We start from the raw sequence: 21,833 nt of genomic DNA on the forward strand, positions 1-21,833 counted from the left end.
TTGAGGATTTACAGAACAGACTGAGCAGAAGTTACTTTTGCAGGATACTTTTGGAGATGTAGCTCTCAAACTTTACTGTATCTCCAGCACAGAGGCAAGAGACCCAACCAGAAAGCTGTTGTCCAGGCATTCTTGGAGGTATGGTTTGCCCTTGCTGCTATCCCAGCAGGGATCGTGTTTTTGAAGGCCACAGCCTGCTTCTGGCTGACATAAGCACCCATTTCATCATGGGAGCATTCTTAACCTTCCCTGTGCATGCACACTTGTAAGTGCTGTTGTCATTAGCTCGTCCTCTGTCCACACCTTTCTGGTGCTGTGCAAGCCTCCATGTGTGTAGTGGAGATTGGCCAAATAAACCATTGCTCACTCCCCCCAGGATAGGTGAGCTGGTGCCAGCTGCTCACCTACCCCACCCCCAATGGCTTTTGCAGCATCTGAATCACTATTTAAACTTTGACTGTCTGTGTCATAGTCATGGATTTATCCTTCAGTGCCGCAGATGCACATCTGATATTGTAGATACATTCTTATTGAATCACTTGCTCTGTAAATGGACCATCATTGATGGATCGTGATTGCCATCCCTGCATTCATCCTGTCTATTCTTGGATGCTTCCACTGTTAGAGACAAGTCTGGCGAATACATATAGATATACTTCTGTTGTGCTTGTTTAATGATCAGAGTCAAATCTTTTACTTTGATTTGCAGACATTTTCTTTTTTTGGGGGGGGGGGCATCCAGTCATATTATCAGACTTGGGGAGGAATGACACTTGAGTAGCTGTCACATTATTGTGTCATCAGTAGACCGATGACATCCCAAGATGCTGACTAAATAGCATAAAACATGACCTGCCTGGTCCACTTCAGTCACTTTTCAACTGAAGTCTAAAGTCAGGTTTTGTGACTAAGGAATGGAGGATGGCTAGAGTAATTCCCCTGTACAAAGGCTGTCCAGCCACTAATCTGGATAACTACTGGCTCGTAAATCCAGCCAGCCTCATATGTTAGGTAATGGAAAGAATCACGGACATGATAAATGAGGACATAGGTAACCTGCAAATACTAGACCAGTTACAGTTTGACTTTATTAAAGGAAGGTTATGCCTATTAAATTTGCTGGACATCTATGAGAGGGTCACCAAAGCAATGGACGAGGGCAAGACTGTGCACACAGCTTACTTTGACCTGGCCAAGACTTTTGATACAATGCCCCACTCAGGCATTATAGATAAGCTTACTAAATTAGGTATAAACCCTTTTAACACCCACTGGATAGCCATCTGGCTCACTGATAAGACCCTGGAGATCAAAATAGGTGAGGCCATCTCCATTAAGAGGTCAGTCCCTAACTGAGTCCTTCAAGACTCTGTACTGGGCCCACTCCTTTTTGACATCTATTTCTCTTAAATGGAAGCAAATGCTGAAGGCTTATGGCTGACTGTTTGCAGATGATTGCAAGCTGGGGGTTGTCATTGACTCCCCTGCAGAAACAAGCATCCTTGAAGAAGGCTGATCTCTGACTAACAAATGGTGCCAAAGCTGTGGTCTTAAACTCAGTGTTAAGAAATGCATTAATTGTACCCTTTAGGAAGTCATCAATCCCAGCTAATTACCATGTTGATAATATGCCCCTAAGAGTCAACCCAGTGGTCAGGGATCTGGGTACACATGTAGACAGTACCCTTACCTTCAACCACCACATGGCCACAGTGGTGAGGAAATCCTTTTATGTTGCTCAGCGTACCAGTAAGGCATGACAACAAGGTGTGAAGAGGTCATTATCCCACTGTATTCTGCCGTTATCAGACCAATCATAGAGTGTAATGCTCCCTTTGGTATGTACCTGACCAGGCATATGCAGCCTGTGGTGTTTGTTATAGTCGGTGGCTTTGCAGTTGCCTGCCCATACTGTAAATTTGATCTGGGACACTCCTCCCAGTCTGGTGTTCATTCTACCTAATTTAGAGAGAACATTTGAGAAGGCCAACCCACTTAGGTTCTTAACCTTGAATTATCTTCTGCTCCTCCTTCCTCCCCTTGCACTTTACTAACAAAAAAAAAATCTCCTTGTGTTCTGACTGAGTGCGCTTCTCAGTTAAGTGTATTTTTTGGCACTTTTTAACTGTTCAGAGTTGAATAAAACAACAATTGAATTTAGTTCAGATTACATTTTGAATAAATTGCATTTATTTAAACTGTGTTTGCTTTAATACTGCTAAACACTTGTGTGCTAGCTTGCACTGCACTTGAATTGTTTTCAGTGCTGTTTTAGCTGCTTTCTGAAAAAAAAAAACCTAAGCTTGTTTCCTGCCTTTCCTGTAACTAGTCTAGTCCAGGTAAAGATTTGCTGTATCCAGGACTGTTAGTAAGCTTCTGAGCCCCCCCCCCAAGCCTTTTTGTGTTGGAGGGAAGCCTTCTAGCTTATCAGTGGGAGTGGTAAGCACTAGGTAGCCTATTTACCACAAGAGGAGTGGCTTTTGGCCTAGAAATTGTAGTTTATTGGCTGTTTGGGCAGTTTTTCCATATCTTTCAACTCTCTGGTTTAAAAGCCCGCATTTGCGCTCGTTTCCCATCTTTCCTGTAACTAATCTAGTCCAGATACAGATTTGTTGTATTTCGGACTGTTTGTAAGCTTCTGAGCGGTGCCAAAGTCTGCTCTTCAATTTTTTCCCTTAGATCTGCTAGTTCTCTCCTCTCCTGCACTTTTACTAGCTTATTAGTTTAGCACTTTACTGGACTTCTTGTAGTAATTATTGTAGCACACAAAAGTGCTACCAGCCCTAAAAGTTCTACAAGGAAACGGCTCCAGTATTTATTAATGCCTACCCCTCCAGGCATGTCTAAAGGTCAGTCCCCCTATGCTTTCTCCTATTAACCTGGTGAACTTGAGCATCCAGAGGGAATGTAGTTAACTGCCTCATGTACACTGACAACCCTCTCATCTTACAGCCCAACATTCAGACTTGTGAGAGATGCACTTGTATATCTAAATTGGAAGCCACACACACTCCAGCCAAGACCAGAATTGCTGGTCAAGAGGAGAAGGTCACACTTGCACCACACCACATGGAGCACATAGCCCTCCAGAACACACACCAGTATTGCCTTCACATAAAAACACAAACCACACACCCACCTTCGCGGAGGCTCACAATAAAAGTCTACCCAAACAGCAGAGGCCTCCAAGACAGAAACATACCTGACCACCACAACACAACACTAATCGCGAGACACACCACTTTACTAAACAATGTGCCACTCAACCAAAGCCCCTAAGGCAAAACAGTGTGCCCAGCATACTAGTCATAAGTGACTCGATAGTGAGGCACACTGATGTCCCACTCGCTAGGTTGAATAAGGAGAAAGTAACAGCCAGCTGCTTGTAAGGCAGTAGGATCTGCCACATAACGTACGCACTCGGGTCCCTCAACAACAGGTACAAATATGACTCTGTCATTGTACATGTGACTGTGAATGACCTGAGACATACCTCCCTGGACTACATGAAAAGAGACATGGAGGAGCTCTTGGATTATGTAGCCCAGGTGGGTATGACCCTAGCCCTGAGCAGCATCCTACCATCACCCAGAATGGTACCACAGTACAAGCAGAAAATGACTGATTTCAACAATTGGCTAAGATGTTATTGCGTTCACTTGTGCTGAGTCCCTAACTACATTGGGTATGATGGCATCAGTAAGACCCGAATACCAGAGTACTCCAGGCTGGCGTCGGTCGAAGGCGCGTGGACTGGCGTCAATGCGTCAGGGTACCAAGGCGTGGCCGGCGATCACCGGCCTCAGTCTTTTGCCGCATGGTCGATGCAGAAGCAGTTTTGCGAGTGCAGGTTGGCGTTACGAAGTATTTCGAGCAGTTTCAGACCAAAACAGGTTGGCTAAGTACCCGTTGGTGGTGGGGAAGTTTTCTTGCAGACTGAGGGGCCGGATGGGCCCAAAGTGAATAACTTCTCTATTTCTTGGGAAACAGATTGCCTCATGGGATTACCGCGCGTGTATACCTTGATGACTTTAGGGCCTGACGCGGCGGGGACGGTTTTGCATCACTTGTGCTAGGTTTAACAAAGCGCTATTAGAGGAGGTTAGACTGTGCCGGGTTGATGTTTGGGAAGCGTTGCCCCTATAAAATGCGTGCGGATGCTCCGGCGTACATACGAGTTTGAACAGTGTTCAGAGCCTAGGGAGGATGAACCCGGCCCAGTCGACTATCGGTTCTTTAAACTCAGTGGAGCCAGAGGATTTGCCGCCAGCTTCTGGAGTCCCAGGGTAAGAAACAGACTTTTAGGATAAGTAGGAGCAAATGGGAGCCTGTAGCCAGTTTTAGCTTTACTTCAGGCTTCAAGGAATTCAAATCTATCCTTACTTGACCACTGCCTGATTCCTGGCTCAAAAAGGAAGAGACCTTCTACAGCATCTGGAACATGTCATAGAGATGCCTAGGGTATTCTGTGAACGATAATGAGTCCAGTCTAAGTCAGTCTCACAAGACATGTGCTTCTGGGTGTATACCTGAATTACAGCCCAGATGGCCTTTTTAACCAGCTTTTTAAAAAGAGTCACTACTATCTATCCATCAACTATCTCTTATCAGTCCGACAGTCCTGCAAGGACAGTCCTTCAAGCACATCTTGTCATGGCATCTTTGTATTCTGGTCAAACTGCTAATGCCAATAAACTAATGTAGAGGAAGCTACAATGGTATCTCAAAATGTATACTAGCTTTTGCAGGATTTGGACACTGTAAATTTCGAAATAGCTACCTTGCAAAAAGAATTTTGGTTGTGGTGGGCTCAGAATGTCACCAAACAAGGACTCTCTAGACTGCCAGGCCAGAAGGTGATCTTAACGCGACAGATGCCTCGACATTGCTTGGGGAGCTCATCTAAATGGAAGTAGACATAGTCTTGGAAGACTGCTTTTCTGTTGGCTATTACAAGAAGGGTCAGGTGTCTGAGTTGCAGGCCCTATGGGCAGAGCCATTTTGATTTCCATCCATAAGGATAGGGTATTCACATTACTAATCCCTTCCTTTTTTCTGGTGTCATTCTAAGGGGATCCAGTTTTGGCATGTACCTCACTAGACACCTGCAACAACTGGAGAGGCTGCAGAAGTACATCACAAAGAGGATCCTAGGCCTTAAACACTTGCCCTTTATGGACAGACTCAAAAAAAATTCCAACTATTCTCTGTCTCATATCGCCTACTTAGAGGCGATCTCTGCTTGACTTACAAAGCCATGTCTGACCCAACGCTGTTAGAAATGCTACAGCTAAAGAAATCTCAATCCCTCCACACCACATGCTCCAGAGACCTCAATCTCATTACCACAATCAACAGAACATGCTGGAGGGGCAGGTTCATAACCCAGAGACTGCCCATGCTATGGAATAGACTTCCCATACATGTCAAGCAGTGCACCTCACTGGCCCTCTTCAAGAGAAATCCTGATGAGTGAGTGGGAAATAGAAAGTTCACCCCAGGGAGCACTGCAGTGACTCTACTCGACAGGGGCACTAGGAACTAAGGTTGGTGGCATGATGCCAGGGTAATCCTATGGGCTAGGCTTGTAAATACTCAAGGGCCATTAGCTTAGTACACACCTATGAACTAGAGTGACCTCCGGGGTTCCTTAGAAAAAGAATACAAAGCATAGCAAACCTGCTTTGCACAGAATCCATTAAAGCTCCTTCTCTGTACTCAGTTTCCTGTAGATTGTTGAAGGTTGATGTCTGCCTGGCTTACAAGGCATTCGCAAACCCCTCGCTTACGAATCCCCTGCATATTTGCAAGTCAAACAATAGTAGAAATACAAGGTCTAGGGACCTGAATTTTGTCTTTGACTTAAATGGAACATGCTGGAGAGACAGATGTGTCCCAGAGACTGCCCTTCGTATGGAACAGGCTTCCCAACCATGTGAAGCCATTTGTCTATTACCCAGTTTAAGTGCAGCCTAGACCAGTAGATTGGGAGCAGGAAATTTACACTGGGCCTGGCACCCATGTCCCTTATAGATAGAGGTAACTTAAAATGCATGGCCCTCAGTGTCCTGTTTGGATACAGGAAGTTGTTCTTTTGGGAAAACTTGGTTAGGCTTATAAAGGACCTCTAGGTTATTTGCCTAGTAACAATCTACGGTTCTATCTATAAATCTGTGAATGTGTGATTTTACTGAACAGATGCTGAATTGTGATTGGTGAAGAAGGTGTAACTAGCCAGGAACCCATTAAAATGGCCCTTTAGTAAATGTAGCTAGTATGGTATCTGTTTGCTGAACCAGGCAAGTGTAGTTTAATTTGTAATTATAACGAAAATAACAGCTGGCACCATGGGGAAATAAATGTCCTTGAGCACTAAGAAGAAAAATAATATCAAAAAGTAAAATAAGCTCAGGAACAACCACTGGCAGTTTCAAAAAGTAAAATAAGCTCAGGAACAACCACTGGCAGTTTCAAAAAAATAAAATAAGCTCAGGAACAACCACTGGCAGTTTCAAAAAATAAAATAAGCTCAGGGACAACCACTGGCAGTTTCAAAAAATAAAATCAGCTCAGGAACAACCACTGTAATAGCTTTATTGCATAATAGAAAAAAAATGCAAATTCCACCATTGCTACTGCAGTACTTTGTGATGATGAGTGTACCAGTTAACATACTATTACTTCAGTATTTTCTGCAGAAAAGATAGGATGTTGTATCACTGCACCTTAAGGTATGAAATATGTTTGTTTCAGTTTCGTTTCGCTGGATGAAGCTTCCTCCTGTGAAGATGAATGCAGGAGAGCATGCTGCTGAAGTACCGTATATGAGATATGGACACACTGCTGTTCTAATAGATGACGTCATCTACATTTGGGGTGGTAGGAATGACACTGAAGGAGCCTGTAATGTACTGTATGCATTTGATGCCAGTAAGTAACATTTTTGTTTCCTTGTAAATTGTTTCTTTGAACACTAGGACTCATATACTTTTCTCATTAATGTGCTGTGAAGCAAAAATGGTATGAAGAACAGAGTTTAACTTCCCACCTCCCTGTAGAACTAGGGAAAATTGCAGAATGCTCTCCTTTCAGGAAAAAATAAATGTTGGAGCATGTTAAAGACACGTGCAAGTGTTTCTGCTTCTAGGCCAGAGGGTCATACTGTGCAACAGTACTCTCCCACAACAAACATCCTACACCAGTACAGTAAGCAGTGGGGCTTGTACTATTGTAAATATTTTTCAACTTCCCACTCTAACCGTGTTATAAAGACACACTTTTGTTAAACATGTTACATATAACTCTCTTGTTGTATTGCTTTAGTAGTAGTCTTAAATATAATTCTACTACTGATTATAGAAACACGCTTTTCTTTAAAATAAATAGTAAGGGTCAAAATTATGGCAGACTCTGTCTGATCCAGAAGTATAGTTGACTTTCAGAGTGGTCGCAACATGTGTGTAAAGGTATGCAGTAACAACTACAGTAAAAGATAAATATTCATTATCTGTCTTTGTAAAATATCTTTGTTGGGAAAAGTGATGAAATATCAATTCAGTGTAACCCTGTATTTCTGAATATCTTTTCAGTTATGTATGTGTAGGTCTGTGTAAGCTCTTTAACAAAACTCCCTCACCTTGATGCAGTCCACATTCTGGACTGTATCATGTTGAATGTGTGTGTGTGTAGTTTTATTTGTACAACTCTGGAAAAAAAAATTATACTTAGGCTCCTGGGTTGTGGTTAAGTAGGGTTCTAAGACCAGTTAATTACACAAGTAAGCAATGCATGAATAAATACATAAAATGTCATGGGACTTGTATACTTATCTGATTATTTCCAAGTCGCCTAGGGGTGGTGCTTGGAGTTTAGTCAGAGAAGTTGTCCCTACTATAATTATCGAATGCCATCCTGGGTCAGAGCCTTCCAAATTTTAAAAGGCAGACGTCCCATTAAAGAAAAAGAAAAAGACTATACATATTTCTCCTGCTCCTGAGGATCTACAGAGTGAGTGGCAGGCCTTCACTCAGGGTTTGTTTAGTGCTTTGTTGGCATTGAAACCTCTTCAGGGAGCTGTTCTTTGTGTTTCACTGTTGCAGTCCTGACAGTTGGGATTTCCTGCTGGGAAAGCCCTCAGCCGGCCTGACTACCAGAGAAACATATTTAGCCTCCCAGGCTGGCGGGCACCTTAACTGACGTCCGTGCGCTCAAGTATAAAGGGACCCAGCCTGAACCATCACTTCAGTCTTTTCTTGCCGCTGGAGCCTGAATTAGATTGCAAGTGCGTTGGTTGGTCCGCACCAGAGAGACGTTGTCGGAAAGTTAAGTACCCTGATGCAGAACTCCTTTCTTTCTTCTTTAACTCATGTTAGATGTTCTTCTTCTTCTTTCAGCTTTTCCTGGTTAGGGGTCGCCACAGCAGATCACCTGTCAGCTCATGATTGGCAGTGGAGTTTTACAGTGTCGAGTTGCCAGCCTGGCACCCAACCTTCCACAGAAGGCACATGCGCACACTCGCACCTAGGACCAATTTAGAGTGTCCAATCCACCTACAGCATGCCTTTAGGATATGGGAGGAAACCGGCGCACCTGGAGGAAACCCACAGGAGTTAATAATTGTCTCGCCTATGGTAAACAAATTCCACACAGAGCCTTCCATTCACTTTGTGTAACTTGCTTAGGCCCAAACCACAATGTCCCTAACTGTCATTTCTGTGCTAAGTTTAACACTAGAACTATTAGACGTAGAGCAGAGTTTTTAGCTTGTTTTCTGAGGCAGGAATCTGTGCAATTGTGTAATATGGCATCCGCCAGTTGTCCCAAGCTCAATTTACCCAAGCACAAAAAGGATGAGAAACAAAAGCCTTGGTCCACTGATGACACTTGCTCACCCCCTGGCTCTCATACTAGACTTGTGATGGTTAAGGAACGTGGGACACTTTCGCAGCCCTCTTCGACCTTGGATTCAACTACCCAGGCCTCTGTCGAGACCCATTTGGAGTCAGACATGCTTTCAGTCCCTTCGACTTATACAGCCCATATCTTCAACTCATCGGTTGGATCCGAGACTGCTCAGCAGGCCATGGCTTCCAACGAGCAATTGCTGACTGGAAACTTTTCATGGCCTAGGCCCATTCCAGTGACTCTTCAATCTAATGAGTCAAGCACCAGAGAACAAATGCTCCTAGGCCTAAGGCCAAACCCACGCCAATGAAAGTCATTGTGGCAGTGCCTTCGTCTAGGCCTGCTGGCACCCAATTTCAGGGACCATGGTCCAAACAGACTACAGGGGATATTACCACAGGGAAAAGAAAGAGACCCCCCCCCCCCCGCGTATCTCCCTGATCCACTTCATTCAGAAGAAGAGTCTGATTTGGAGGACTCTGCATCTGAAGAAGGTCCAGCTTACAACCCCATATGAGGAATTAGATTCAGAGGAAAATCTTCCCTCTGCCTCCCCGCCTGAAGATCTTACTTTTGGAGAGACTCTTCATGCTATGAGACAGCATTTTCATTGGGAAGCACAAGAATACCCACAGGCCAAAAAGAGAGTCAGGGAGTTCTTAGACCTCCCCTGAGCACAAACCCCTAGCAATCCCACCTATTCTGAAAGTGGTGGAAGATGTTTTTCAGGATGCTTCCTTAAGTCCTGACTTGCTCCTTCCTGCACCCAGTGAGCCTGACCTGTTCTACAGGGTCCGGGACTCACATAAATTTCTGTTCAAAAATCCAACTACTGACCCTGTAGTGGTCACCCCAGGCCCTAAGGGGTCTAGGATCAGTACCTCTAGGAGGAACCCTTTACCTACTGACAAAGAAAGTAGGGCTTTTGATAGATTTGGAAAGAAAGTGTACACTTCGGCTGCCCTTGCTGTGAGGGCCCTCAGTTGCCAATTTCATATGATCAAATACCAGCAAACTATTCTTGACCAACTTAAACAAAAGCTCTCATGTCTAGAGGATAAAAATCTTTCTAAGGAACTTAGATCTGTGCCATTCCAGTTTTCAAGTGGTTGAACAACTCCCTACACTGCGAGTATGATTCCATGGAAGCCTTCTGCAGAGCAGCTGTCACTGGCACAGTGATCAGGAGACATGATTGGCTTAAGGAGCAAACCCCTCCCTGACCAGGTGACAGCTAATCTCCTGTATGCCCCCCTTGGCAAAGAATGTCTTTTTGGGGTTAAAGCTGAAGCAGTTCTGAAAGGTGGAAGATGAGGCAAAATCCATGCAAACAGTAAAGGACTTTCTACAAGTGCAACCCCCCAGGTTCAGCAGGAATTTTCAGGCCAAATATTGTTCAGTTCCCACCCAGTCTAGAAGCAAACAGAGGAAAGCCCCAGAGGGACAGAACCCCCAGGCATAGACCACAACAACAAAGATCTAGGCAGTCGACCTAAAGTCTCGCAGGCAAGGGAGTTCTAGGACACCTGCCCCTGCCAGAGAGCAATTATGACTCTCCTCTCCTACCCCACTTCAGAGTTAGAAGGAAGGCTGGCCCTTTTCTATCAAAACTGTACCCGTGTTACTTCAGATCAGTGGGTTCTAAATATTTTTGCCAATGGTTACAAATTCACTTTCAAAGAGCCCTTAAGATTTTCAGGATACCCAGACATACACCAAAATAAAAAAAAAACTCGGGCTCTAGAACAAATTCAAATTTTGTGTTCCCAGGGACCAGTGGAACCAGTTCCAGAAGATCAAAAATGGGAAGGATTTTACTCAAGACTCTTCCTGGTACCCAGAAAAGAAGGGTCTTGGCATCCCATTATGGACCTGTCCAACTAAAATCTTTTTCTCAGGGTACCAAAATTCAGAATGTTGAACCTGCAAAAACTACTCCCCATGTTAGCCCCTCAGGCATTCATGGTTTTATTAGACCTAAAAAACACCTATCTGCACATCCCCATATCAAAGTTGCACAGAAGCATTCTTCACTTCAGTGCAAGCTCCAGTCATCGTCAGTTTTCAGCTCTGCCCTTTGGACTGTCTACTGCACCAAGGGTTTTCACAAAGTGTCTAGTGCCTGCCATTATTTTTTGCTAGACCAAAGGGCTCCAGATTTACCCATATCTAGACCATTGCCTAATAGGCCTCTGACCTGTCACAGATTCTCAAAGACCTGAAATTCACACAGGACCTCCTAACCTCCTTGGGGTTCACTGTAAATCTAAAGACGTCCATCACTGTCATCCAAACATATGGTTTTCCTTGGGGCACTCCTGGACTCTTCCCTCCAAAAGTCCTTCCTCTCCCTGGACAAAGTCACCCTTTTGACCAGCTACTTTCCAGAACTTACAGAGCAAACACTGCATAACAGCTAGATAATTCCTCAGAGCTCTGGGGTACATGGCATCTTGTATCCTCATGGTACCACTAGTCAGGCTACACATGAGGAAGCTTCAGTGGTATCTAAATGTGTGGTGCCAGACCGCTCAGTCTCTGTACAAAATACACATGATACCTTGCCTCAACCAAGAGCTTACATGGTGCAGACTTGCAGCCAGAATTGGATCTTGCCCTTCAAGGTCTATCCTCAGGGGCAAACCCTCACCACAGACATCTCAGACATCAAATGGGGTCCCATACCAAACATCTCCAAACCCATGGGTTATGGGATTCCCAGACCAAGAGGAGTCACATAAATTGGAATGAATTCATGGCAGTTCTAAATGGCTTACAGGCCTTGAAAGAGAAATGGAGCGCAGGGGTTCTGGTAGTACAAACAGACAACACCTTAGTCATGTGGTACATAGACAGGGAGGGACACTCTCCTACGCCCTGTGCCGCCTAGCCATGCTAGTTTAGGAGACAACACACTCCCTGGGACTTCACCTCCTAGCACAATGTCTGCCAGGGGAAGAAAAAACCTTTGCAGATCACCTCAGCAGGAGCTTGACAGACCCCCACAAGTAGCATCTACACCTTGATATCCTTCTCAGCCTAGCTCAAAAATGGGGAGCCCCACAGGTGGACCTCTTTGCCAGCAAGGACAATGCTGAACTAGAGAAGTTCTCTACCAGAACAAGACGAGCTTCAGCATGGAGACCAGATGCCTTCCCCTTCCTATGGACTCGCCTCTTCATTTCCACTCCCCCCACCTCTTCTGCCTCATGTCCTCCTAAAGATAAGAGGAGGCCCCAAGAAGCATTCTGATAGCTCCAAACTAGCCCAGGCAACACTGGATGTTTTTCGTGTTTCACTGTTGCAGTCATTACATTTGGGTAATCTGCTGGCAGGTTGCCCTCAGTCGGCCTGAATATCAAAGTCTTGGGTCCTGCGTCAGTTGCTGTCTCCTCTTCCATGACGTCAGGTCGTCATGGGATAATCCAAGCTGAAAGGTTGAGGGTCTGCAGATTGGAGTGCACTATCCTCCCTTTGCCTTGTGTGAGAAGGTCTACCCTCTGTAGCAACGGCCAAGGCTTCTGATTGGGGGCCTGAATAACAAAGTCTTGGGTCCTGCGTCGGTTGCTGTCTCCTCTTCCATGACGTCAGGTCGTCAGGGGTATAAAACATGCAGCCGATGCCATTTTAGTCCGTCTTTCTTGCCACGCGGTGCCCAAAGCAAAAGCAGTTCCCAAGTGCCGGTCGGCTGAATCCTGAAATTTTCGTTTTCGAGTTTCAGAACCGAAGTCTTCAAATTAAAGCGAAGTACCCCGTTGGGGAAACTTTTTCTTGCTCCTTACCGATGTCAGTAAAAGTTAATAATTGTATTACTTGTGGGAAGCAAATACCTCATAAGGATTTTCATTTGTACTGTATTCCTTGCTTAGGCCCTGATCACAATGTGCTGTTGGTTTTATGCTAAATTTAATCAACGCACTACTAAGCGTCTGTATATTTTTGCTTTTAAATACTTTGGTTCAAGATTTAACTATCCTGAAATGCCATCGGTTAACAATCCGACTACAGGAATTCACAAAAAACACAAGGAAAAAGACAGATAGACTGTCGAGGTCCAAAATCGACGATTAAGCTTCTCCTGTGCCAGTCGCAGGTTCACCGGTACTCAATGAGGTGCTTTTGTAGCCCCTGATGCCTGCTAATTTTGAGTCGCAGGCCTCTACAGAGACCCATTCGGAGTCCGGTATGCTGTGAGATTCAAGTATTGAACCCGCGGATGTCTCTCCCTTGGATGAGTCCGGAGCCGCTGAGCAGGCACCAGCTTCTAAGGGTGTTTTCAGGCCTCAACATTTGTATATTAAACTGACGCCATCATCAAAACAAGGCCAAAACCTACTTCTATGTCTAAAAAACCGACACATGAGCCATGTGCTCAGGCCCCTATGCCTAAAAAACAAATGATCAAAATGGCTGTGGATTTAATTACCTTGATCAGGCCCCCCCCCCTGCTAAGAGGCCTAGGTAAGGCACCGATTATGAATCTTCAGATCAGGTTTCCATTTCTTCTGATTCCTCTTCTGATCAGGAATTTTCTATTCCACCTTATGAGGACTCTGATGCAGAGGAATCCATCCCTTCTATTTCTCCTCCTGAGGATTTCTCTTTTGGAGAGACTTTGAATACCTTAAGGGAACATTTTCATTGGGAGAGTCAGGACTTTTCAGAATCCAAAAAGAGGCTTAGGGATTTTCTTCTTCCTCAGCATAGGCCTTTGGCTATACCTTCTGTTTTAGACATTGTTGATGTTTTCTCAGAATCCAGCATGGCTCCTGATTCCCTGCCTCCGGCTCCTAGTAAGTTCCTGCTTTCCACAAATTTCTTTTCAAAAATCCTGCTGCTGACCCTGACCCTATTTCTCAGGGTCCCAAGGGTGTTAAGGCTTCTACAGCCAAAAATCCTACCCCTTCAGATAGAGACTCCAGGGCGCTGGATAGATGGGGTAAGAAGGTTTATATGTCTGCAACCCTGGCAATCGGGGCTTTAAACTGCCAATTTCATATGCTTAAATATCAACAGCATGTCGTGGGCTTACTGAAACAGAAAATTATGTTGATTTCTGATTGTGTGGAAAATAGAGTTACAGGATTTATTGCATTCAGCTGAACAAGTTGGAAAGCATACTTTGCAGTGTGGTTTTGATTCCTTGGAGGCCTCTTGCAGGGCCGCCGTAACTGGATCTGTGGTAAGAAGACATGCTTGGTTGGCTCAAGGAGCAAAATCTGCCTGATCATATTAAAGCTAAATTGTTGGATGCTCCTTTACAGCAGGACAGTCTGTTTGGTAATAAGGAAGAAGAGGTTTTAAAAAAGACAAAGCTAAATCTATGCAAACTGTAAAAGATTTCTTGCAAGTGCAGCCACCCAAGTTCAGTAGGCACTGGCCTACAAAGAACTGGTCCTTTCCAGTGTCCAGCAGAGCCACTCAGGTCAAACCCAGACACTCCAGATTTCAGGCACAAGGATCTTACAGGACAAAACAATGGGAGTGCCTCCACCTCCAAATCAGGAGGTAGCAAAGCACCACCCTACGGTAAACAGCCTCATTGACTTTTCTCTGCCATTTCCAAGCACTTATCTTTTGGCAGCCCCTTTGGGGGGAAACTAGCACTTCATGCTCAAAATTGGCATCTAATTACCCAGGACAAGTGGGTCTTAAATATAGTATCCCAGGGGTACAGATTTCATTTCCACATGTTGCCAATTCCAAACGGATGGCCAGAGGCCCAGAAACAAGTCATGTCTCTCATGGATATGGGGGCTATTCAACCAGTACCAGAAAAGGAAAAAGGGCAAAGTTTTTATTCAAGACTTTTCCTGGTACCCAGAAAAGACAAATCATGGCATCCAATTGTGGACTTGTCCATTCTAAATACTTTCCTGGACATTTAAAAATTCAAGATGCTGACTCTACAACAGCTACTGCCTATGCTAGACAAGGATGCCTGGTTGGTAACTCTAGACTTACCTGCATATTCCAATCAGGGAATCTTGCAGAAGATACCTCCGCTTCAAAGCAGGCTATTTGCATTACCAGTTCTCTGCACTGCCCTTTGGCTTATCTGCTGCGCCCAGGGTCTTCACAAAGTGCCTGGCACCAGTAATTGCATTTTGCAGACAAAGAAATATTCAAATTTGTCCATATCTGGACGATTGTCTCATTCAAGCAGAGGACAAGGACACTCTTCTTCAACATCTGGCGTTTGTAAAAAGGCTTCTAACATGCCTAGGGTACACCGTAAACGAAAAGAAATCACAGCTGGTACCCTTTCAAATAATTACATCCCAGGGTGCAAGTTTGAGTACAACTGCCCAGATGGCTTACCTCACGCCAGACAAATTCAATTGACAACATACTTCAAACAAGTGGCAACAAAAACCCAGCTATCTGCAAGACAAATTCTGCAGGCTTTGGGGTTCATGACATCCTGCATTCTACTAATTCTATATGCAAGACTGCATATGAGGAAACTTCAGAGGTACCTAAAAAGCTTATGGAGTCAACATTGTCACAGCCTGGAAACTATTCCTCTCATTCCCTGCCTGCAACAGGAGTTCCTTTGGTGGGCAGAGGCTTGTCACCAAAACAAAGGACTGCCATTCATTCCACCCCCTGCCACCCAAACCCTGCTACAAATGCATCAGACTATGCATGGGGGGCCTATCTGGCAGGGAGATGCATTCAGGGACAATGGAGCCCAAATCAAATGCATCTATGTATCAACCAAAAAGAAATGCTAGCTGTACAGAATGCTCTGACAGCCTTCAAGGACTTCTTTCATCCAGGACAACTACTGATAAAGACAGACAACACCACAGTTATGTGGTACATAAACAAGCGGGGGGGTACCCACTCCTACCCCCTTTGCAGACTAGCCATGGCCTTGTGGAACACAACCTTTTCTTACCAAATACATCTTCAAGCTCAGTTCCTGCCAGGAAAGCAAAATACTCTGGCAGACGACCTAAGCAGAAATCTTATGGACCCACATGAATGGAAACTGGATCCACAAATCTTCAGCATGTTGACATGAAAATGGGGGAGCCCAGACATAGATCTATTTGCTTCTCCCCAAAACTATCAGTTGGACAAATTCTGCACAGGAACTCATCACAAAAAAGCTTGGAAAGTAGATGCTCTATCCTTCAGCTGGAAAAACCTATCAGTCTATGCCTTCCCTCCTCAGCCTCTGCTCTCCAAGGTCTTACTAAAAGTCGGACAGGAAAAACCAAAAATGATTCTGATTGCTCTTGACTGGCCTCGCCAGCACTAGTACCCGCTTCTAAGAAATATGTCACACCTTCCTCTGTGGTACTTGCCTCAAACACCTCATCTATTGTCTCAGCAGAACTATCAAATTCTGCACACTCCGCTCCAAACTCTGAATCTTGCAGCATGGCTAATCAACTAATTTCACCAATCACATCTCTCAGTAAATCTGTGGCGGATGTCATTTTGGAGTCTAGAAGGCCTAGTACTAGAAAATCTTAAGCTGATAAATGGAAGAGATTATGTGCTTGGAACCAAGCACAAGGAATAAACACAGCAATGCCCAATATTCCTCAGATTTTGCAATATTTAACTGAGATGCTTCACAAGGGCCTATCCTTTTTTTCTATAAAAATCCATGCCTCTGCCATTTCGGCTCATTACAACACAGAGCCTCCTCTCTTTTCTCATCCCCTGCTAAAGCAGTACCTCAGAGGGGCCAAAAATGTAAGACCTCCCAGGAAAGCACTGATTCCTGCATGGGACCTCAATTTTGTGCTGGAAAAACTTGCCCTACCTCCTTTTGAACCAGCTGCTACTGTGGACATAAAATTTCTTTCTTGGAAATTGCCTTTCTTTTAGCAGTCACTTTAGCTAGAAGGGTTTCAGAACTACAGGCTCTCGTGGCAGTGGAGCCTTTCATTATCTTTTACCCGGACAGGGTGGCCCTCAGGACCAATCCTTCTTTTATGCCTAAGGTGGTATCCAGTGTGGCTCTTAACCAGACCATTCACCTGCCAACTTTTTTCCCAAATCCGCAGAACAAGTGGGAGCGAATTCTGCATTCATTGGATGTCAACAGACAACTAACATTCTACTTAAACAGGACAAAATCTCTAAGAAAGTCTGAGCAACTACTGGTGGCTTTTGCTGCAGGAACAGAGGGGAAGGCTATATCAAAGCAGACTATTTCAAAATGGATAAGCCATTGTATTAATTTCTGCTACATGCACCATGGTAAACCTGTGCCCAAGGGGGATCAGATCCCATTCCACCAGGGCTGCTTCTACTTCTGCAGCCTTTCTCAGAGGGGTTCCTACCAGAGACATTCTAGAAGCTGCTACTTGGAGCTCAGTTCATACGTTCACAAAACATTACCATTTACCTCTCTTTTCTAAATCCAGGGCAGGCTTTGCCACTGCAGTCCTGCAGGGCCTTATAGCTGCTCCTAATACTGTTTAATTCCATCCTCCCATCCATAGCTTTGGGATTCTCCCCAAACGTAATGACTGCAACAGTGAAACATGAAGAACATAGTACAGGTGTGTGTACACTTACCATAAATGTAGATGTTCAAGTGTATTGTTGCAGTCAGGGTTACCCACCCGCCAGCCCCTTTTCTTCTCTATTATTATACCTCTTCTTTCCTTCACTATGTTCAAAAGCCTTTGTGGTGTATTTGCTTTTAGTTGAAGGTAATTTTTTTTTGTTCTAAAATACTTGCGTATATATATATATATATATATATATATATATATATATTTCTGCTCCCCATTTGGGGGGCACCTGACATCTGGGGCAAGAAAAACTGATTAAAATGGCGTCTGCTGCATGTTTTACACCCCTGACAACCTGACGCCATGGAAGAGGAGACAGCAACCGATGCAGGACCCAAGACTTTGTTATTCAGGCCCCCAATCAGAAGCCTTGGCAGTTACTACAGAGAGGGTAGACCTTCTCACACAAGGCAAAGGGAGGATAGTGCACTCCAATCTGCAGACCCTCAACCTTTCAGCTTGGATTATCCCACAGCAGTTAACTGCAACACCAACTTAAGTCAACAGGTGCAAAACATTCTGACGAAATCCAGAAGGCCTAGCACTAGGAAAACTTTGTCAACCAAAAGGAAAAGATTCTCTGCTTAGTGCCAGAGGCACCACCTTGAGCCAAGCTCAGCCAGCATTTCAGCCATCCTGGAGTACCTGGCAAGTCTAGTGGATAAAGGTCTATCCTACTCTTCCATAAAAATACATGGCTCAGCTATCTCGGCTGATGTTCATGTTCTTCTCCCAGTCTTTTCACAACCCCTCCTGAAACCATTCCTTTGGGGTGTCATTTACATTAGACCCCCCAGGAGGAAACCCACACCTCCATGAGACCTCAACTTATGTGCTGGAAAAATTAACATTGCCTCTCTCTGAACCTGCATCTAATGCTTTTTTTTTTTTTAATTCCTCACTTGGAAGACTGCTCTTCTTTTAGACATTACTTCGGCTAGAAGGGTCTCAGAGTTACAGGCCCTAATGGCAGTAGAGCCTTTCCATTATCTTCCAAAGAGACAGGGTCTCCTTCAGGACTAACCCTTCCTTTATGCCTAAGATGGTAACCAATGTGTCTTTGAATCAAGCCACCCATCTGCCTACCTTCTTTCCCAATCCTCTGAACAGGGGGAGAAAGATTACTGAACTCCTTGGATGTGCACAAAATGTTACGCTTCTACCTAGACAGGACAAAATTCTTAAGGAAGTCATATCAGCTGTTCATAACCTTTGGCCCTGTATCCAAAGGGAAACCAACTTCTAACCAGACCATTTCCAAGTGGATTTCACACATTTCTTTCTGCTACAGCCATCATGGCAAAAAATAAAATGATTTGGTTAGACCTTACTCTACCAGCGCCACAGTTACTTCTACAGCTTTCCTTAAGGGGTCCCCACCAAAGGCATTCTGGAGGCAGCCACTTGGTGGTCTGTGCATACCTTCACAAAACACTAGCACCTGCCAGCTTTCTCAAAATCCAGAGCAGGGTCTGCCTCTGCAGTCCTGCAGTGGATCCTCTCCCCTCTTTGAACTCTGTTCACCCTCAATTAAGCTTTGGAAACCTTCCCAACTGTCGGGACTGCAACAGTGAAAAACAAAGAACATACTACAGTTGTGTACACTTACCATAAATGTAAATTTCAGAGTGTATTCACTGTTGCAGTCTTCTTTCCCTCCCTCCCTCCTTCCTAACCCCGCTTGACCTACCAAGTAGGCTTGGAATCTCCAAATATCACAAGCTTGGACACTTTCCCAGGCTACCCTGGGTTAGGTACACCTTTTCTTTATTCACCTATGCTTGACTCTGGGCTCCTCCTTCATGGGGCCCAAGAAAATACTGAAGTGGTAATGTAGACTGGCTCCCTTTATACTTGAGCTTACTGATGTTGGTTAGGGTGTCCACTAGCCTGGGAGGTGAAATAAGTTTCTCTGGTAGTCAGGTCAGCCACGGGCTTTCATGGCAAGAAATCCCAACTATCAGGACTTGCAACAGTGAATGCACTTGCACATCTACATTTATGGTAAGTGTACACAACTGTACTTTTCATTTCCACCCCCCCTTGATCCTCTGCCCCCCTAAAAAGACCCAGGGAACAGGATTTCTGTGAGGAGGAGCTGGATTCGGATGAGGAATCCCTTGCTTACTCTTCTCAGATTTCCTCTAACCCACAGTCCAAAGGAGAGTGAGAGGAATCCACCAGTGCTGATACTCCCTTTGAAGAGATTTCTTTTGGGGACGTGCTCTCCAAGATGATGGAGTTCTTTAAATGGGATTGTGCTCAGGTCTCTGAGATTCATAAGAAGTACTATGAGTTGTTGCAGATGAACTCTTCCAAACCTTCTACTGTCTCTCCTGTTTTGGCTGCCTTGTTGGATGCATTTTTTAATGCTGCTTAGTTTACAGATTCTCAGCCCCCTGCTCCCAAGAAACCCGATAGGTTCTATAGGGTGCCTGAAGACTAAATATTTGTACAGATGTGCTGCTGCTCCCTCAATGGTGTCTGTAGCCTCTGACAAACCCTCTCAATTGCTGGTCTGTCATAAAGATAGCAGAACTGTGGAAAGGTTAGGTAAGAAGGTTTAAACCTTGGCTGCCTTGGCTTTTGGGACTAATTATCAGACCCATATGTGCAGGTATTTATTGGCTGTCCTATCCCAGCATTGTCAGGTTATCTCTGATCTTCCAGACTCTGAGGGTAATATGTCTGCTATTTCCCTGTTAGGGACTTGCTAGTTATTCCCTCAAGTGTAGCTGTGATGCAGCAGCTGCTTCTTCTAGGGCTGCTGTTTTTTTTTGCGCCCGTGATTAGGTATTCTTGGCTTTTACTTCAGCCTTTGCCTGATGATATTAAGGCTAAGTTGATAAATACCTTCTTGATAATAAACACTTGTTTGGTGAAGCTGCTGATGATATGTTTAAGACCTTTCAAGATGAGGGCAAGGCTTTACAGGAACTTAAACGTGTGTTTCTCCTGTGCCTAAATTTTAGAGAAACTATCCCAATAAGCCAGCCTTTGTTCTAAGGCAGTCTAGCCCTCCTCCTAAGGGCAAAAAGGTGGCAAGCAGGCTCCTCCTGCATAAGGCTACTCAGACTTCAGTGTCTCACAAGTCACCCTTTCCAGATAAACCAGGTGCTGTCTATCCTATTCTTCCCAATCACTTTCCTCTTTCTCTTTGTCTGTTTATCTCTTCCTGTTTGGCTACAGTTTACTCAGGATTCCTGGGTCCTGTCCATTATGCATCAAGAGTGTTTCATGATGTAGAAATCCCTTCCCCATTTTATGAGTAATCTTCAGCCCACTTCAGAACTGGACTCCTTTCCAGAGGTGCTTTGGGATCTTTTGACTCTGGGTACTATTCAAAAGGTACCTGTCCTCTAAAGGGAGAGGGTGTTTTACTCCAGGATGCTTTTAGTACCCAGGAAAGAGGGTACTTTGAGACCAATTCTAGATATCTCTCATCTAAGTACTTTTCTGAAGGTGCCTTCTTTTTGAATGTTGTCCCTTCAGACTTTGCTTCCTGTTTTCCTTCCTCTGGCTTATATGGTGTCTCTGGATCTAAAGGATGCTTATCTTTATATCCCAATCAATCCCCATTTTAAGAAGTTTTTGCGTTTCTTTGCTGCTTCCTAGCATTTTCATTTCTCTGTTTTGCCCTTTGGCCTTTATACTGCCCCAAGGGTATTCACAAAATACCTCACTCTTTTGATTGATTTTTGCAGGATTCAGGGGATCCAAGTATTTTTTCACTGGATGATCTGCTGTTTCAGGCTCCCTCTCCAGAGATCCTGTTGCAAAATCTTCATTTTGCCATTTCCCTTCTGCAAAACTTGGGGTTCACAATAAACTTTAAAAAGTTTTTTTCTGACTCCTCCTTAGGACCATGTTTTTCTGTGGTGCAGGATCCAGGTGGTGTTTATGTTGGCATTCCTGCCTCCTCCCAAGGCCTTGTCAAACTCTTCTTCCTTTGGCCTCTATAACAGTGAGGGAATTTCTGAGAGCTCTGGAATTCATGGCACCCACCATCCCTATGTTCCCTCTGGCCAAACTCCACATGAGAAAATTTCAGTGGTTTCTGAAGTCAGTTTGTCCTCAGCATGCACATCCTATAGAATGTGTAGTTCTTCTACCTTGAGTCTCAAAGAAGGAACTTCACTGGTGAATCCAGCAGTTGTCTTTAAACCCAGGACTCCCTTTTCACCCCCCTCTTCCCTCTCAGGAGCTGTTCACAGTTGATTCAGCCATGGGATGGGGAGCAAATTTTTGCTTCCTAAAGGTGCAGGATGTGTGGTTGCTGTTCAACAGAAGGAGCACATCAGTGTTGGAGAGGTGAGAGCTCTTCTGCTGGCACTTCAAGCTTTTCATCCTCTCTTTTCCCCAGGACCTCTCAGTGTACTTGGACAA

At 44.6% G+C, this 21,833-nt stretch overlaps 1 protein-coding gene across 1 annotated transcript in view; it reads left to right on the plus strand.

Moving 5' to 3' along the window:
* KLHDC3 (kelch domain containing 3) overlaps positions 1 to 21,833 on the plus strand; it is a 1,708,415-nt gene that overhangs the window by 856,653 nt on the left and 829,929 nt on the right. Inside the window, exon 5 of the mRNA XM_044061135.1 lies at positions 6,754 to 6,930. Coding sequence (XP_043917070.1) covers positions 6,754 to 6,930 — 177 coding nt within the window. The remainder of the gene's footprint in view (positions 1 to 6,753; positions 6,931 to 21,833) is intronic.

The sequence above is a fragment of the Protopterus annectens genome, chromosome 1.part0, assembly GCF_019279795.1.
Source record: "Protopterus annectens isolate FY-2018-M chromosome 1.part0, PAN1.0, whole genome shotgun sequence".
Lineage (NCBI taxonomy): Eukaryota > Metazoa > Chordata > Ceratodontiformes > Protopteridae > Protopterus > Protopterus annectens.